Source organism: Halichoerus grypus, chromosome 9 (assembly GCF_964656455.1).
Source record: "Halichoerus grypus chromosome 9, mHalGry1.hap1.1, whole genome shotgun sequence".
Lineage (NCBI taxonomy): Eukaryota > Metazoa > Chordata > Mammalia > Carnivora > Phocidae > Halichoerus > Halichoerus grypus.
The window spans coordinates 14,693,521-14,712,100 of NC_135720.1; the positions used below are offsets into that span (position 1 = coordinate 14,693,521).

Consider the following 18,580-nt stretch of genomic DNA (forward strand, 5'->3'; position numbering starts at 1 on the left):
AATACAGGTAATAGCAAATGTTGGTGAGGACGTGGAGAAAGGAGAATCCTACTGCTGGTGGGAATGTATATTGGTGCAGACGCTCTGTAGCGCCACCATGTAACCTGGCAATTCTACTCGTAGGTATATACCCCAAAGGCAACTAAACATGTGTCTCCACACACAATAGCAGCATTATTCATAATAGCCACATGTGGAAACAACCAAAACATCCATCCACAGATGAGTTGGTAAATAAAAATTGTCTATCCCTATGATAGAATATATTCAACAGTTAAAAGGAATGAAGTACGGACAAATGCTACAACATAAATAACTTTGAAAACTATGCTAAGCGAAATTGTATGGTATGTGAATTATGTCTCAATAAAGCCATTATGCACAAGGAAGAAGGAAATGAAAAAGACACAAAGGTAAATAAATTAAAAAGAAAGCAGGCAGGCAAGTAAGAGAACTTGCCCAAAATAAAAGAATCGGTATAGAGCTGAGTCACAGGGATCCGTCTTCTGACCCCTTAGCATTGTGTCCCTCTGCTTCACTCTCTGCAGATGCCTGCGATTCAGTTCATTCTCCCTTTTCACTTTTCTTCCTTATTTTTCTTTCTTTCCTTTTTCCCTTTTTCCTTCTTTCCTTCCTTCTTTCTCTATTCCTTCCTGTTTCCGATTTCTCCCTTCTCTTTTAGGAAAAGTACATCCAATGATGCTGTAGAAATCTACGCAGAACCAATTGCAGTGTGAGGCTGGATTGTTCAGAACCTTGAATAAATGAATGTGCATGCAGCTCTTCAGGAGGGAAGTAGAGGGTTGGATGCCTCCCACTGGCATTTCATAGCAGGTCCTTGTTGTGAAACCTTCCTAGATCCCACCTGGGACTGTACCTCAAGGAACAGTGACCTAAAGAGTTGCACAACTATTACTTATTCCAGTCCACCCAACTCAGTTTATTGGCTTTTTTCCTCAGAGTGCAAGTTCTGCTCTGATTATCCTTTTATGTGTTCTTCCATTTAAACTTCTCAGCTCTCCTTAAGGCGGCAGCAAGTAAGTGAGAGATTGAATGAATGGGCAGTCTTCAGTGAAAAGAACAAGGAGCTTTGTGAATGGTTGACCCAGATGGAAAGCAAAGTTTCTCAAAATGGAGACATCCTCATTGAAGAAATGATAGAGAAGCTCAAGAAGGTACAGGATGCATGGCTATGTATGTTTTTACTCTTCATAACACTTAGGCATACTTTTAACAGGTATACAAGATGGCTTTACTTATTATTAAATTACTTTCCTGTAAAAGGAGCACTATATCTTAAATGTTTTATCTTTTTAATATGAAATAAACTTGTATGGAAAGGCCTTCTTTACATACAATATATATGGATATGCTGAAGTAAATTATCTACTGATAGATAAATGTTCAATATTTTTCGGTTTTAGCTACCTGTTCAGAAGGAATCATTTATGTGTATTAGTTTTCTTTTTTTTTTTTTAAAGATTTTATTTATTTATTTGAGAGAGAGAATGAGAGAGAGAGAGAGCATGAGAGGGGGAGGGTCAGAGGGAGAAGCAGACTCCCTGCTGAGCAGGGAGCCCAATGTGGGACTCGATCCCGGGACTCCAGGATCATGACCTGAGCCGAAGGCAGGCGCTTAACCAACTGAGCCACCCAGGCGCCCCTATGTGTATTAGTTTTCTTTTGTGTTTTTTTTGTTTTTGTTTTTAAAGAGGTAAAATCACTAGAGAGGGACTAAAAGAAAAAATTCTTAGGATTAATTAAACTGACATTATCTCTGTAAAACAGAATGCATAGACAGTTACAAGAATGAAAACGTGGCTCAGTCGGTTAAGCGTCTGCCTTCGGCTCAGGTCATGATCCTGGGGTCCTCAGATGGAGTTCGGCATCAGGCTCCTTGCTCAGCAGGGAACCTGCCTTTCCCTCTGCCTGCCACTCCCCTTGCTTGGGCTCTCTCTCTCTCTCTTTTTCTCTGACAAATAAATAAATAAAATCTTTACAAAAACTAATGATGTAATGTATGGTGATTAACATAACATAATAAAAAAAATAACATAAAAAATAAAAAAAATAAAAATATTTTTGACGGTATCAGTGGTGCTTCCACATGGTTTTTGAACAATTAATCATTTTGATTTTATTTTAGTTTACGTTTCTTGTTAACACATATCACTGTCTGGTTCACAGCATACTTTCCCTATTTACTTGTTTGTTATCTGTCTACAGTGGGAGCCCCACTGGATTGTCAGCTTTGCCCGAAGTGTCTTTGCCTGTTTTGTTCATTGCTGTATCTCGTGCACCCAGAGCAATGCCTGTCTTCTCATAAGTACTCAGTTATTACCGAATACTGAATAAATGAATTACAGCCTCATTCACTCTAAAATAAATACAAATAATTATTAGGAAAAACTATCTTTATCCATGCATGCACATAAAGGGAAAAAACTCCAGTGTAAGCATGCGATATTAATAGCTTTAAGGCTTCCACTTAAAATGTCAAATTCTAGCAATAAGCATTTGTATATTTGATATTGTAAACCTTTAAAATGTGAACTAAGATGATACAGATTTCATTTTAACATCTGCCAATAGCTTTGCACTTTGATAGTTTCTAGATATCAGAGAATGCTCTACTGGACATGATTAAGGGACTATAGGTATTATAGTAAGCTTGCTATAGAATAAATTTTGGTTAAGAAATCATTGATTTTCTTCATGAAATTTAAGATGCATATTTTGGGGGGTGTGGAAAAAGCTGTCTCTTGGACAATATACAATCACAATTTAAAATTTAGAAAAACTTTAGTTTTTCACATAATTTTATTACACTATTTGGCACAATGTCAGACAATCTTTAAAATATTAGCTATACCATTCTGTATATAAAATGAGATTTCAAAAGAAGTCTTTATGAGCTTGCCTGTTTGGGGTCAGTGCATCTGGTATATTGGTCATTGAATCCCACTGTGTTGAAGTAACATAAAATGGAGAGTAGATAGGGTGGGGTTGCTGGACCTACAGAGAGCACTCAGCACTGAGAACGAATAGACCTGCACTGGCTTCTCTCATTTTTGAGGGGCCTTCTTGCTTTGATAACTGACTTGAGAGGATAGCCCTGTTGCCACACTAACTTTAGAGCGGGAGAGGGTTAAAATATCCATGACCCTCTAACCTGTCTTTGTGTATTATTTTGTTGAGATAATATTTGCTGCATGACAGGCGTTTAGCCCAAAAACGAAGAAAAGGGGATTCTAAAGATTGGCTTTTGTCACTGTGGCAGGAGTAAGAGGACCATTGGTCAGGCGGTGAGGGTTGGGGAAAATAGGAGATGTCCATTCATCCACTTAAACCATGCCATTCAGTGGCCTTTCTCATGCCTATGCAGCCAGTACTTCCTTATCCAAAACAATCTTTAAGAGGAGTGAGTACCGAAACTGGGTTAATGAAAAACGTTTGAGACCCATTAATCCCCTAAGACTAATGGTTATTATTCTTGCGAGTTAATTTGCCATTGATTTATGTGTTGTAAAATATTGACATTGTATAGAGGGTAGCTCATTAAAATGAAGGTATTCATTTTTAAAGCATTCTGCACAAATAATTGACAGAAACACCTATATACATTTACATATAAATACACATATATGTCAGTTGCACATATATAATTGTGCACACACGCGCACACACGCACATACACACAACTTCTAAGCCTCTTAGCAACTATTTGTATGAGGATTGATTCTAAGTACAACACCCAGGTTGGTGATTATAACAATAAGGTATAATTTCCCAGCATAAAATCCTTCAAGTTTTGTCTTTATATCTATGTATACACTGTTAATGATTTTTTAATGCCCATTTTAAGTAAATAAAAATATCTCAGTTCTCTTTAAGAAAATCTTAATGAAAATTCAATCTAGAGTCTATGCACATCCTGAAAATAGTAGGTACCCCTAATTCTTGTGTACATGGACTGATAAGCACACAGCATTCCTCATGCCGAAACTATTCCAAGCAATAGAAAATGGTAATTATCATGTTTCTAGTGGAGCCAGGCTGAATGCATTAAAAATATGATTTCTGATCTCTGTGATTGCTATTTATTATGCAGGATTATCAAGAGGAGATTGCTGTTGCCCAAGAGAACAAAATACAGCTCCAGCAAATGGGAGAACGACTTGCTCGAGCCAGCCATGAAAGCAAAGCCTCTGAGATTGAGTACAAGCTCGGGAAGGTCAACGACCGGTGGCAGCATCTTCTGGATCTCACTGCAGCCAGGTAAAAAGGATCCTGTTCAATAGGACACATGTGTGCAGAATTTTAAAGCTTTGGCTCCACCTTCCATTGCAGCTAAAGACAATCCAATGAATCTTTCTCTATGTTCTTTATCCCATCATTTTAGTTTATGCTTTTCTCATAAATGTCACTTTCATTAACTTTGAAATCTCCTTCTTATTTAATAAATTCAGTGGTGTTTGCATTTAGCTGAAAGAGAGAAAGTCATATTCAAACAAAACCCATTCCCAAAAGAGAATTCTTTGTTTCAGGGCTTCGTGGGTATTCAGCCTTCTATGAGGAAGGAAGTAAAACTGCTGACTAGTATCCATGTAGGGCATTTTTGTCTGCAGTAGCAAAAAAAAAAAAAGTATATATATAAAATCACATTCCTACTATATTCCTGGCTAGCAGAGTGTGGGAATAAAGCTAATTATTGCCACTCAGCATAGTTGTAAAAATAATCTGCTGCATTATTGCAATTTTGTTTTTAGCTTTAATAACTATAAGTATCTGCCTTGTATTTGAGAGGGATATTATATTCAGTTTCCGTTGCAGAAGGGCAGGTTGAAGAAAAGAGACAAAAGTAAAGAAAGAAAAAATATATAAAAATATATAAGGGTCTTTATTAGCAATATAAAAGTCTGATATAATGAATGAGACACTATGTTATTTTATATAAAGGGAATGACGAAGTAAATACTTTATTTTAGGTGAACTTGGCTTCATGTTGGAATGTAGGCTCCACAAGGGCAGGTGTCGTTGTGTGTTCTATCCACCATATATCATGAGCACCAAGAACAGTGCCTGAATGCAGTTTGGGGCTCAGTAAATATTTGAGTGAGTGAATGAATGAATACTTGAATAACTGAATGGACATTCTTTTGTATGGCAGTTAGGAGAGTTAGAATGTTACAAATGCTTCTGATTCACAGCCATTTGGAGCTAACTGACAATATACTTTTTAAAACCTGAGTTCTTTTCCTTAGCTGTGCTGCACAAACGTGGACATGAGTGGACGTGAAATAGTGCCCTTTGAATAGCATGTGCCCACAAAAATTGCATATGCTCATGGCAGTTCCATGTGTTGATTTTGAAAATATCTAGCGTAGTCTGTTTTCTCTAAGGGAGTTTCAAAGAGGAGCTGATTTAGGAAGAAGATGAGATTATAATTTATTTAGCAATAATGAAACAAAAAATGGAATAAATGTTTACCAATTTTTAAAATGTTTAGCAAAGGCGCTGTGATAGCTGACATTTATTGAACCCTTGGTTTGTGCCAGTGACCATGCTACAAGCTTCATATGCATCTTCACCTGTGTTGTTCACAACACCCTTTGAGGTGGGCATTATTATTATACCCATTTTCCAGATGCAGAGGCTGAAGCTCAGGCTTGCCCATGGTTACACACATGCTGAGTGGCAGAGCCTGCACTCTGTGACTCTAAAACCCATGCTCTGGAGCACTGCATTCTCCTGTCTGCCAAGTTTATGACTTCCTCATCCCTGTTCTAAAGAATGCAGTTAAAAGAAAATTAGGTTCTGTAATTATTTCAACAATCTAATTTCCCAGTCCTTTGTAAAGTGCTCACAGCAGCTCTGAGATATTTTGTGGCTACAAAGAGGCCCCTTTCCTAGAGGAGTTCATGGTGGGCATCTAGACATGCAAAGAAATCAAGTAAAGTGTGAAGCTAAATGCCCGGGTAAAGGTACTACAAAGCGATGGTAACGTATGGTTCAGCTCAACTACTCCAAGTATTCCAGCATATGTAGGTTTTAGAACCCCACTGCTATGTTTAGCCTCACTTCTCAGTCTGTGATAACCAAATCTTATTTCAGAAGGATAAATTGAAGCTCTTTGTGCTATAAATACCCTTCTTAGGGAAGCCGCCCAATTGGTAAACATCCTTGGATTTTTTTTTTTGGTTTAATTATGACTCATGGTTTGGCTTGCATTGCCATGTAATCCAACTAAACTAGTTAATGTTTTTTTTTCTAATCTTTAGTGGCTCAGTGGTATGGAATATGGGGGATACACTGTGTCAAAGATGTTTTAAATTGAATTTAATATAGTTTATTCATAAGAAGCTAGCTTAAGTGTATGCCCAGCCATTAGCCAACATTACATCAAATGAGTTAGGTGTTTTCTCCTTGAAGTCATGTTTATTTATAACTTTTCTGTTGTTCAAGTCAGGATTTTCTAGATGTTGTTTAATTTTCCAAAGACACATTCGTAAAGTTTGAATCAATTAAATATTTTTGGATATGCATACTTTGCACTACAGTCACTAAAACACTCATATGTTTCTACTTTAGTAGAGTCTCATCATACACAGATGTAGATTTTTATAGATGTGTTGTCTATTTCTCATTGCCTCATTCCAAAGTATACTAGATGACATGTTGACCATTTATTTGTTCTAGAGCTTAATGCCACACTGGATTCATAGTCTCTTTGAAGCCCCTCCTAAATGACACTCAGCCATCACATTTATTTTCCATTCCCTTGTTTATCAGAACTTTGAGAGTACACACACTAGATGACAGTCCCCCACACCCATATTCAACTCTGAGCTGCCAGCTCAGATATCAAGTTTCTATGGGTCAGTCCCATTCACCACTCTTCCCTCTTCCAACTTTTTATCACACTGATTTATTAAGGCAGAACACAACTTAGTTGTGCCTTTTGATATTTCTGTGTTGTTTTGGTGCTCTTGTGGGAATGGAGAGGTTATTTTTGAAGATCATATTTTCGGGTGAACAGTTTCCCAGCTAACAGAAACAGGAAAAAGAAAAGAAAGAAAGAAGATTTACTGATAATAAACCTATTGCATACAAATAGAATGCATAACTTTGAGCCAACTTCCTATCACTAGTGGATTAGCTTAGACCATTCTGAGTACAAAATAAATGTGTTTTGCATTGACTTTTTAAACTGTCACTAAGAATTGTCAGCTTTTTAGGGCAACAAAATTTGCTTAGTTATTTTTAGGTCTCAGTGGATAATGCTCTAGTATCCTGTCCATACTTTCTAGACCTGCTCAGTTTAATATAGTAGTCATTAGCTACCTGTGGCTATTTAAATTAACTGAAATGGGATGCAATTAAATTACAGTTTAATTTTAATTACAATCAGTTTTGCTAGTGACATTTCCAGGCTTAATAACCATATGAGGATAATAGCTACTTTATTGAGCACTGCGGATACAGAACATTTTCTTCATCCCAGAAAGTTCTGTTGGTCAATACTGGCCAAGACAATTGGCCAAAGCATGTCTGAGCCCTTGGCTTTTCCTTAAGAGTCAACATAAGAAACAGTCATTGGTGTAATCATGGAACACTATATCTAAAACTAATGATGTAATGTATGGGGATTAACATAACAATAAAAAATTTTAAAAAAAAAAGGAACAGTCATTGGTGTACTTTAATTTCTATAAAACTGTCTGCTAGGATTCTGGCTCTCATTTTGTCTGTGAACCCTATGAAAAACCCCACATAGTAGTTTTTTTAGAGCTCAGGGTAACAGGAGCTCTGTCATTTAGCATTAGTTGTTCAATGCTTTTTCTTTTTTTTTTTAAAGATTTTATTTATTTGACAGAGAGAGAGAGCACAAGCAGGGGGAGCTGCAGGCAGAGGGAGAGGGGGAAGCCCACCAGAAAGCCCAATGTGGCACTCGATCCCAGGACCCCAGGATCATGACCTGAGCCAAAGGCAGATGCTTAACCAACTGAGCCACCTAGGAGCCCCATTCAGTGCTTTTTATAACAGACAGTGTTTTATTGAACATTTCCCATTTGGGTATCTAGGAAGGTCACACTCAAGTTGTGTGCTCTGTTGTAATGATGTGTTTGTTTTTTTTTTTTTAATTAACTGTACTCTCTAACATAAGGATATTCCTCTTCCCTCTACCAAACCTGAATCCCCATCACCAAAACAAAAGTGCATTTTAGTAATTTGGGACTTTTTTTTCAGTAACAGCTTTATTTAGGTATAATTCACATACCATGCAACTCATCTATCACAAGTATACAATTTAGTAATTTTTAGCATATTTACAGACCTGTGTATCCATCACCACAATCAATTTTAAAACATTGTCATCACCCCCAAATAAAAGCCTTAATCATCTTTTTCCCCTCCACCCTCTCTCCTTCCACTGGCCCCAGGCCAGCACAGATTTACCTATTCTGGACATATACATGGAATCATACAATATGTGGTCCTTTGTGGCTGCTTGCTTTTCAACTGTGTATTTATTATAATTCCCTTAAACACCATATAGAAGTAGAGTAAAAACATATAATTTAAAAAAAAAATTACTGAATGTCTCCTGTGTATGAAGTACTATGGATGTTGCTACAGGGCAGAGATTGGCAAACTTTTTGCACAAGACTGTCTAGTTAATATTTTCAGCTTTTGGGCCACATGGTCCCTGCTGAAACCCCTCTGCCATATTGCAAAAGCAGCCATAGACAGTAAGGAAACAGAAAACTGCAGCTGGGTTCCAATAACATTTTATTATCAAAACAGGTGGCCAGCCATAGTTTGCTGACCCCAGACCTAGAGAATGTAAAAGATGAAAGAGAAAATGGTGCCTAACCGAGTAAGGGTACAGAGCAAGTATACACACGACTCACCTCAGCTCTTCCTCCTTCCATCACATCTGCCTGCTCACTTTCCTGCCCCCGTCCAGCCTGGCCCACTCCTAATTGCTCTTCATGTTCTTCCTTTTCTTTGGATTAGGTGAGATTCTTCTTACCTTCTCAGCAAGCTATCTGTCCTCTCCTTCATAGAATTTCCCTCTGCTGTAATAAGTATCTTGTGTGATTAGTTGTTTACAATTTTATCTCTCTGCTACACTGTAAGCATATCCGTAGTGAAGCCGGAACCCAGCATAGCTCTTTGCACATAATGGTCACTCCAGTGTTCGTTGCACCCAGCATAGCTCTTTGCACATAATGGTCACTCCGGTATTCGTTGCATTTCTCCAATCTAAGACATAGGATGCAAAGTGCCACACGTACAGACAAGAATAAAGCCGAGCATGCGCTTAAGGCCTCACCTGCCTGAATCATCACGTTGCGCTGCTTCACCCACACTGTGATGTTAGGCAAATTCCTTACCTTCTCAATACCTCAGTTACCACAGGTGTAAAAAGTTGTTAGGAGGACTAAGTGAGATAGTACCCGTGAACCACTTAGCAGAGCACTCAGCACATGACAGTTCTCAGCCCAGAGGGAGCTTCGGGGCTGTATAGATAAACCGCATGTGCAGCGCAAGGGAGGCTTTGTGAAGTTGGGGCAGCTGCCCTTAGAAGGCGTTTCAGTCTAACAGGGGTTCCACCCATGCTAGAGCAAGAAGAAAACTTGATTCTTGGAGTTTATGGCTGGCATTACCTCATGGGGGTCAATTTGGAAAACTCTGGCCAGGATCAGGAATGTACTGATGCAGCAAGCACGGAAACAGCACAGAACAAATCAAGAGTCCTGAGTTTAGTCCATCGTGTTCAGGCTGTGTGACCTAGGGCTTACTGCATAACCTTTCTGAGCCCTAGCTTCCTCATTTTCAAAATAGTCATTAAAATAACTGCCATAGCTCCAAAGAGACAATGCAGGAGGAAGGACCATGTATAACCATAAAATGCCACATATGGAAATCTTGTTCTTTTAGGGAGCTACAGAGTATTCCATAGTTTTAATTTACATGATTTATCCAGTATCTTCCCTAGTGATGGACATTGATATTGTTACCATTTTTTGACCTTACAGTAACTTGCTTTATGTTTAATTTGCTGCAGTAAATATATTGTCCTAATGATAATGAGCATGCAAAAAAAATTTGAACCCATGAGGAAAACTAAATAAAGTAAAAAGGAATTGAACTAGGAAGATAATGGCAGTACAAGGTTTCAAAGATCTCGGGTTTTCAGAAGTGTTAGTCATAATCAAGAAAAAATAAATTTACCTACTGTTATGGAATCATGACCAATATATTCCTTTAACTAAAGCTTATATGCGTATCTTCCTGATTGTTAAAAATAATATATTAGAGAAGTGATTATTTTATAAAGAATTCACAATAGGATATCTTTAAATAGCAGGATTTGAAAAATAATTTTATTTAGAACTAAGTTTTCTGGAGTATATTTCTTACATAAAATAAAATTGTTGCTTTTAAAAAGAAAATATGTTTCTGTTTTAAAAGCAATTATGTCACACAACCAGACCCAAATGCTTTGTTTTATTTTGCAGCTCGTCATATAGGGCTTTTAAAAAGAATTTAGCAAATGTTCATTATTTATTTGTTTGTTTGTTTGTAACCTATTTGTGTGTATGAATACCTTGATCCAAAAAGGATTTAAAGCAGCCAGCATTCGTCACATTTTATTAAATTACCAGTAATTAATAATTTGAGAGCTTATTTTCTTTAAAAGCTTGAATTGTGAAATTAACATAGATTCAGTACAGAAAATTTGAAACTCTTGAAATTCACAAAAGAAAGGTATCTGAATCCCACCAAGCAAATGAACAGATACCTTATTATATTATCTTAAAATGAACATGTTACTTTTGTCACTTTGCATCATTATTTTTAAAAGGACAAAAGGTTTTGAATATGGAAGGAAAGAATAATATTTCTTCAATTACTTTTCTTGTTTAAATAGTCTTTTCAAAAGTGAAGACCAACCACTTTTCTACAGAATATCTTTTCCATCCCATCTTCCCAAACAACCCCTAAAACTCCTACTTACACCATTTAGCTGGCATTTCAACCAGAAGGAAAAACAAGTTGCTCTTTTTTGCTACCACAACTTGCCATACTTGTGGAGGTTTTGTTTGCACTTGGGTGATTTATCTTTTTTCAAAAATCCTTTTCAACTCAACAAACAGCCCACAAGAAGAGTTGCCTGTCCTTCCAGAGTGTCAGTGTTTGCAGCCAGCCTTATTTTTTATACCCTTCTTTCTTTAGAAAGCCTCCCCCTCCTTGCAGATTACACTGAGCCTTTTCCCCTTCTTACACTCGTGGCCTACATTCCAGGAGATCAGGCTTGGCACATGTTAATGAATGTAGGTTTTATTTAGAAACATGACCACTTGTCACTGCTCAGTGTCATATTATCAGGCAGAGACCTACCAACATTTGTTTAGAGTGAGCATTTTCATACTTCCATACGCAGACAAGGGGAAACTTTCATCTCCACGCAGGATTTAGCCTTTTGCTCTGCAGACCTAACTTGCAAGTTGGAAGCTTCATGGTGGTGGCAGAAGATCTGTGTGCCCTGAGGATGGCAGAGGACGGCTGTGTGGATGCAGATCTCCCAGAATGTAACTGCGATGTCACAAGGCAGGCATCTCCTTGAGTTTCTTCCATTGTGCATAGCTTTCATGTTACATGGGCTTCATAGGATAGATGCTGGATCTTTAATCCGTGATTGTTTTTGCCAGTGTTAGTAGAGATGATTTGGTGTTAGGAGCTCGTTGGCCATGGACTCCCAAGAGTTCTTTGTCGGTTGGTTTTCTTGTCCCCCTACTGGGCATGCGGAGCTGGAGGGAAAGGTTAATGGACTTGGTTATGGCTTGGTATTCCAGTTGTCGCCGGACTGTATGTGTCATACAAGGGGAATGCTACAGTAGAGAGCCTGAGACACAGGAAAGAGACCCAGTAAGAAGATCCAGTTTGTCCATCATCTACTATTTAAAGGATGGGCTCCTGATGAAACTGAAATTCAGCCTTAGCCAGTTCGCAGCTTTGTAGCGGAAAGCTTTCCCTTTATTAAATAAAAATCTGCCCATAGAGCGGAGGCCTGGAGGGTTTTGTGTATGAGAAAAAGTTGTTTCTGTTTAGGTTTGTCAGTACATTTTGGTTACTGACTAGCATAAAGGTTTTAAAACATGTGCAAAATGTAAAAATTTATGCCTAAAATAGTAATTTTGTGGATTATGCAAATGTTTATTTCATGTTTTTTTTTTCAGTGAGAACAACATTATATTAGGAATTTTAACTTCATTTTTAAAAATATTATTCTTGTACCATAACATTCCCCCAGATAAATTCCTACTGGTGAATAGGATTTACTAATGGTACTTTTGGTTCTATTATATTTAGAATGTGATTTTTTTTGTTTTGGTTTATGGATTTACTAAATTAGTTTGAAGGAAAATAGCGATAAATATATACATGCAGTGTTTATGAGTATATATAGCTATTCATGCAGCTGGATTTAGTAGTAGACTCCTTCTCAGGAAGGTGAAGTCCCATGAGGCACACTGAACTGTGAGAAGACCCATCAGCTACAGGAACTTACAGATGCACAAGATTTGCTAAACTTACCCAGACTTGTGACATCTGCAAACATCCATTTTGAATTATAATCCTGGATGCTACCAAAAAGAATGTTGCTCGAACTTCTTAAAATGATAGAAAAATAAAAACATTGTGACACTTTACCCAAGGATTTCCTTTAAAGAAATAATGGAAAAAATATGGGACATTTCTCTTAAAAAAGAAAAAAAAAAAAAAAGGAATGCTCTCTGTCCTGCAAATATCAACTTTCGTAAGTTCAAGGAAGATGTTTGGGGCTTTACTACCCATTTCCCCTCAGCTCACATCTGCTCCCCCCAACACACGCACACACAATGCATTTTGCTATTTGTACTCAAATACATGTTTTAAAAAATGAGAAAGGAAAACCACTTTAAATGTTCACCCCCATTGACTTTACTGAGGTTTACACATTCATTTGAAAGAGGAACTTGTCCCTAATGGACTATATGAACAAGCATTTCCATGTCACGATGCCCTTGACATACTACACACTCACTGCTGGCTATTGAAACCCATTCGATATTATACAAGATTACTAATCTTGTAAATTATTTGACTAGTGTAGACAATATCTAGTGGAACAGTGTTTACTCACATTCTTTTGTGCCTTAGCTCTTTTGATCATTTTTTTATTTTTTATTGTTATGTTAATCACCATACATTACATCATTAGTTTTTGATCTAGTGTTCCATGATTCATTGTTTGTGCATAACACCCAGTGCTCCATGCAGAACGTGCCCTCCTCAATACCCATCACCAGGCTAACCCATCCTCCCACCCGCCTCCCCTCTAGAACCCTCAGTTTGTTTTTCAGAGTCCATCATCTCTCATGGTTCGTCTCCCCCTCTGATTGATCATTTTTGTAACTGAATTTTGAACCAAGAAAATGAATAAATTTTAGTATTTGACAGACCATTTGCAAATGTTGGACTTAGGGGAAAAATTTAAGTATACATTTAATATCAACTAAATTAAATAAAGTATCCTTACTAAATAAAAGTATTTTATTTAGAATACTAATTATTTATGTTTATCAGGCATTTAAGTCATGCCCAACTTTGTGCCAAGTGCTGAGGGTCACAGTGCAGGGGAAGGGAAAAACCAAAAGTAGAAATTCACAGTTGCAGTTTCCCAAGGAATTTAACATGGGCAGAGGAACTTGTGCATAAATAATACTAGGGAGTTAAAATAAGGGAAAGCAGGAAGAAAGCAAGCACTGAATGAAGTATTCTGCCAATCTCTCACTCCACACCAAACCCTGATGATATTATGAGGTTGCTATAAAACCCCATCCCAAAGCGTCAGCAGCATTCAGATCCTACCAGATCTGAAGATAGGAAGCTGGTCAAGTGGGAGAGGTTCCCAAAAGGACTTTTTTACAGAGGTAAAACCAGGACAGACATCTCAGTGCAATGAGCTATTCTGTAGTCCTATTCCCGTGTGTTTATTGATGGTAGACTGTCCTTTCAGCCTGGGCCACTAAAGCAGGAGGGCCAGAGCCACATCAAATTCCAAGCCCATGCCGTGGTCATTGATAAAATGTGCACCCACAGCTTTGCACCCCGTAGCCGTTCTAAAACTATTCACTGACTGACCCTCAAGTGAGTTTTGTCTTACATATGAGGAAAATGTGAGTAGGTTGTATTTAAGTGTTCTTGGAATTATTGTTCAAGGCCAACACCTTGAACTGCCCTGGGGGCAGGGTACGATATGTACTTACAAAGCTAATTAGAGAAGTCTCACCTTGAATGGAATTATGAGTCATGATAAACAAAGAGCAACACATGTTTTCGGTTTCCTATTAATAGAATATATTGTGGAGTATGAATGTAATTTTTTAAACACGTATTTTTTTTTCAAAACAATATAAGGTAAATGCACCTAAGAGTGTCTTTATGAACAGAAAATGTTATTCAAATATAGGTATTCTTATACCTGAATGGACTTCCACATGAACCTCACTTCAGACTTACTCAAAATCAGACCTGATCCTATCATTCCTTGGCTGACACATCTTGGCAAAGTTCCTATTTATCTTTAAACTGCAGTTTAAAGATATTGTCATGTCACTGCATCGTCATGTCACTGCAGAACCTATATAATCTTACTCCAGCCTGTCCATCCATCTTGCCTCACAGCACAACCGCAACTCTTTTCTGATTCTCTTCCCCACCCTCCCCACCCCTAGGCCCCCTGACATTATGACATGGTGCCTTCAAAAATCTCTGCTTTTCTTCTCTGTTTTCTAGGCCAGAAATGTTCAGCTTGGCTTGTATCCACCTTTCAAGATGCAGCTCTAATGTTACTTCTTCATTTCCCCTCTTTCAGCAAAGTCTGAGCTCCTCAGTGACAGGGATGAAACTTCACTCCTCACTGTATTTCTGTCTCCTAGTGCTATGTCTACCTAGCATCATAGATGTTTGTAGAAGGAACACAGACATGAGCAAATGGGGAATGAATGAGTGAATAATTACTAGAAGTGGCCAGACAGAATTGTTCACTCCTTGTTTATTAGACAGGGACTTGGTTCATTTCTTTAGTTTAGTTCTTAACTACACTGTGTTATATTTTATTGTATACATGTCCAGATTTCCAGTCAGACTGTACATTTCGTTAGGAAAATAATCAAGTTTATTTTTGTCTTCCCAGCATCTGATACATAGGATGTGCACACATGATTGTTAGATAAGTGGCAATCTTAAGCAATTTGGTTTTTACTCCTTCCTGAAAAGAATGGGAAAACATTTTTTCTAAAAAAATATGCTGTGTAACAAAAAATACTGCACTGAACTAGGCTTTGCAGGTGAAGACTGGCTGGTGGTCAGCCTTGTACCTGCCCTCTGCCATTGGCAATCCAATGGATCCTTAGTTACCTTTAATGTAGTCTGGCATGAAATGCATATGATCACTCACTGATAGTTCATCTTAAGTGTGCTTTCTTCTTTTAACTGAGTTTCTGCCACAAGGATGCTGAAATACATCCCATCAGGGCTGGAGTAATCAGAACTGTGAATTCATAATCTGTTTGGTGACAATCCATTGGAAATGTACATTTTTTTTCCTCCCAGGTATTCTTCATATGAGTCTAAATTACATAATGTGTGGAAATAATTTTTATGACACCATGAGGTTTCTGTCTCTGTTACATCATTATCACTATGTTGAGCATCATCATAGCTGATATTTATTGAATGTTTCCCATGGACCCTGCATTATTCAACTCATTCAAATCTCAGATACTCTTCCTTTACTTTTATGTTATAGATGAGGAAACAGAGACACAGGAAGGGTGTACAATTGCCCCAAATCACACAGCCACGAAGTGGCTGAGCTAGGCAGGACTTTGGCTCTAGGCAACTTGGCTTTAGACCCAGTGCTCACTTTTGCCCACAAGGGAAACTTGAGTGAAGTCTCTCCTCTGCCCACAGGGTAAAGAAGCTGAAGGAGACCCTGGTTGCCGTACAGCAGCTGGATAAGAACATGAGCAGCCTGAGGACTTGGCTGGCTCACATTGAGTCAGAGCTCGCCAAGCCCATAGTCTATGATTCCTGTGACTCAGATGAAATACAGAAGAAGCTCACTGAGCAGCAGGTAAAACTTAAAACAACTAAAGGAAGTAAGTAGGCTCTTGAACATCTGTGCTCCTGGCCAGGATACAGAGGCAGATGTGAGATGGTGAATTGAGATGGAAAATCAGGAGGAAGCTAGACATAAGATTGCTGAGAAAGGGGAGGCTTGGGCAGGGCAGGTCTTTGGGGCAAACAGGTCCCATGTCACTAAGGAGTTGAGTCTAGCAGATATGCTGTCATGGGGTTAATGTCGTTGGTCCACCAAGAAGACATCCTAAGCTGCTTGAGCCTCGGTGATGTGTCTATAACAGAGCTGACATTTTATTTATTTCTTTGTGGGTCATGAGCCCACTACTACATACATAGAAAAGAGACTTTTTTTTCCCCCTGCATATAGTGTTTGAAGAAAGATTACAGTGTATTCTTAGAGTTTTTAGAGTCTAAAACATTTTGTTTTGCAAGAAGTGTTGCATGATCTTCAGACCACACACTGTAATTTTACCTTCATTTTTGTAGCAAAGATAGCACATCACACCGGCATACAGTACACTACCCAAAAAAAGCAAAAGAAGAGTGACCATGAAAACACATACAGAAAGGATTTTTTTTTTTTTACCTCCTATTCCCCTTCCTTATTTTTACTAACCTTAGCAGACTCCAATGGTTAGTAGTAAATGCCATAAAACCCCCATAAAAAGTATTGCTACTCCATGCCCTTAGATTGTCCTTGAAGATTCTGTCCACACTTTTGTTACTTCCATTGCATTTAGGCCATGATAGCCAAGTTGCTTAACTTAAAAATACTACAAAATATAAACAGACCTATTTATGAAATCTTATGAAATAGTTTATATACTTACTTCATTTTACGAACTATTTAAACCAATGCAAATAGATATTGAAATACAGTTTTTAGATATTGGGATTATTTCAAAAGCATTTCTTCTTTAAAAAAAATTGTTAGCAGGACATTTTTCCATTTTTGTAAGATTAAAGCTCTGTGATGGATTCTCTCATGTTTGAAATTCTGATAATTGAGCTGTTGGGGTTATAGTTGGCCTCCAGTTCCCTGAATACTCCTGCAGAGCATGGTAATGATGTCTACCAGTGAGAAGTGTTTAAAAACAGTTAAAATCCTAATAGTACTGTAATTTGGCAAATGTAAGACAATCAAAACAGTATCTAATTAAGTATGGCAAATTTATCATTTGCCTGACCTACTTCTAAACCCCAATAAAATTATAGGAAAGGGGAAAAAAGGTCAAAACCCACAATGGCAAAGAGACCAGGAAAGAAGATGATAGAGATGACAGACAGCCATCAGAATTTTGGAAGGCAGAAGTGGATAGATGAATAGTTACTGGTGTTTGCAGAATGGAGGATAGAAATCTGACTCATGCCACAGAATTCCAAGAAGGCTCCAGGAGTGGAAAGAGTAGGTCTGCAGGGCGTTAAAATGAAAGATTTCTTGAAAGTCTGAAGGAGTGGTTTGACTGGCAGATTCCCTCTAATCCAAGCTAGCCAGACCACTCTGCCTCATTCACTCCAGCGGAATACCCGAGGCTTACTCTCTGGAGGAGGCAAACCCGGAGGGACTTTGGGTTTGGGGCTACAGGATACCATTGAGGCTGAAGCCACTATATGAAAAATAGATTAAATGAAATGCTCTGGGAGGGAAAAATGAAACAAGACACTGAGGGTTGCTGGAGTGGAGGGGAGTGGGAGGGATGGAGTGGCTGGGTGATGGACGTTGGGGAGTGCTGTGAATTGTGTAAGACTGATGAATCACAGACCTGTACCCCTGAAACAAATAATACATTATATGTTAAAAAAAAGAATTTTTTAAAAAAAAGAAATGCTCTGTACCAGATAGTATGACTCCCACCCCATTGCCCCAGCTCCCACCATGTCACTAGCCAGCCTTATATCACAGCCAGAATTCATGGAAGAGTTTTAAAATCCAATTCAGTTATTCCATTAAAGTCCCCCACAAAAAATAAAGAAAATAGTAAGAAATTATCAATGTAGTAATGTAAAAACAAGCTGAAAAATGTGTAGAGTTGACCCTTGAACAATATAGGTTTGAACTGTGTGGGTCCACTTATTTGTGGACTTTTTATGCAACAAAATATGCAGTACTGTAGATTATTTTCCCTTCCTTATTATTTTCTTTTCTCTAGCTTGCTTTATTGTAAGAATACAGTACATAATACATATACCCTACAAATTATTTGTTATTGGATTATTTATGTTTTTGGTAAGGCTTCTTCTGGTCAGCACTTGGCTATTAGTAGTTAAGTTTTGGGGGAGTCAAATGTTATATGTAGATTTTCAACTGTGTGCAGGGTTGGCGATCCCAAACCCCACTTTGTTCATGGGTCAATTGTACTTCTAGAGTACAAGTCCT

At 38.0% G+C, this 18,580-nt stretch overlaps 1 protein-coding gene across 2 annotated transcripts in view; it reads left to right on the top strand.

The window, feature by feature from the left end:
• SYNE1 (spectrin repeat containing nuclear envelope protein 1) overlaps positions 1-18,580 on the top strand; it is a 436,526-nt gene that overhangs the window by 378,048 nt on the left and 39,898 nt on the right. For both annotated transcript variants that reach the window (XM_078054564.1, XM_078054565.1), the window contains 3 exons: positions 1,017-1,175; positions 4,112-4,278; positions 16,033-16,195. In XM_078054564.1, coding sequence (XP_077910690.1) covers positions 1,017-1,175; positions 4,112-4,278; positions 16,033-16,195 — 489 coding nt within the window. The remainder of the gene's footprint in view (positions 1-1,016; positions 1,176-4,111; positions 4,279-16,032; positions 16,196-18,580) is intronic.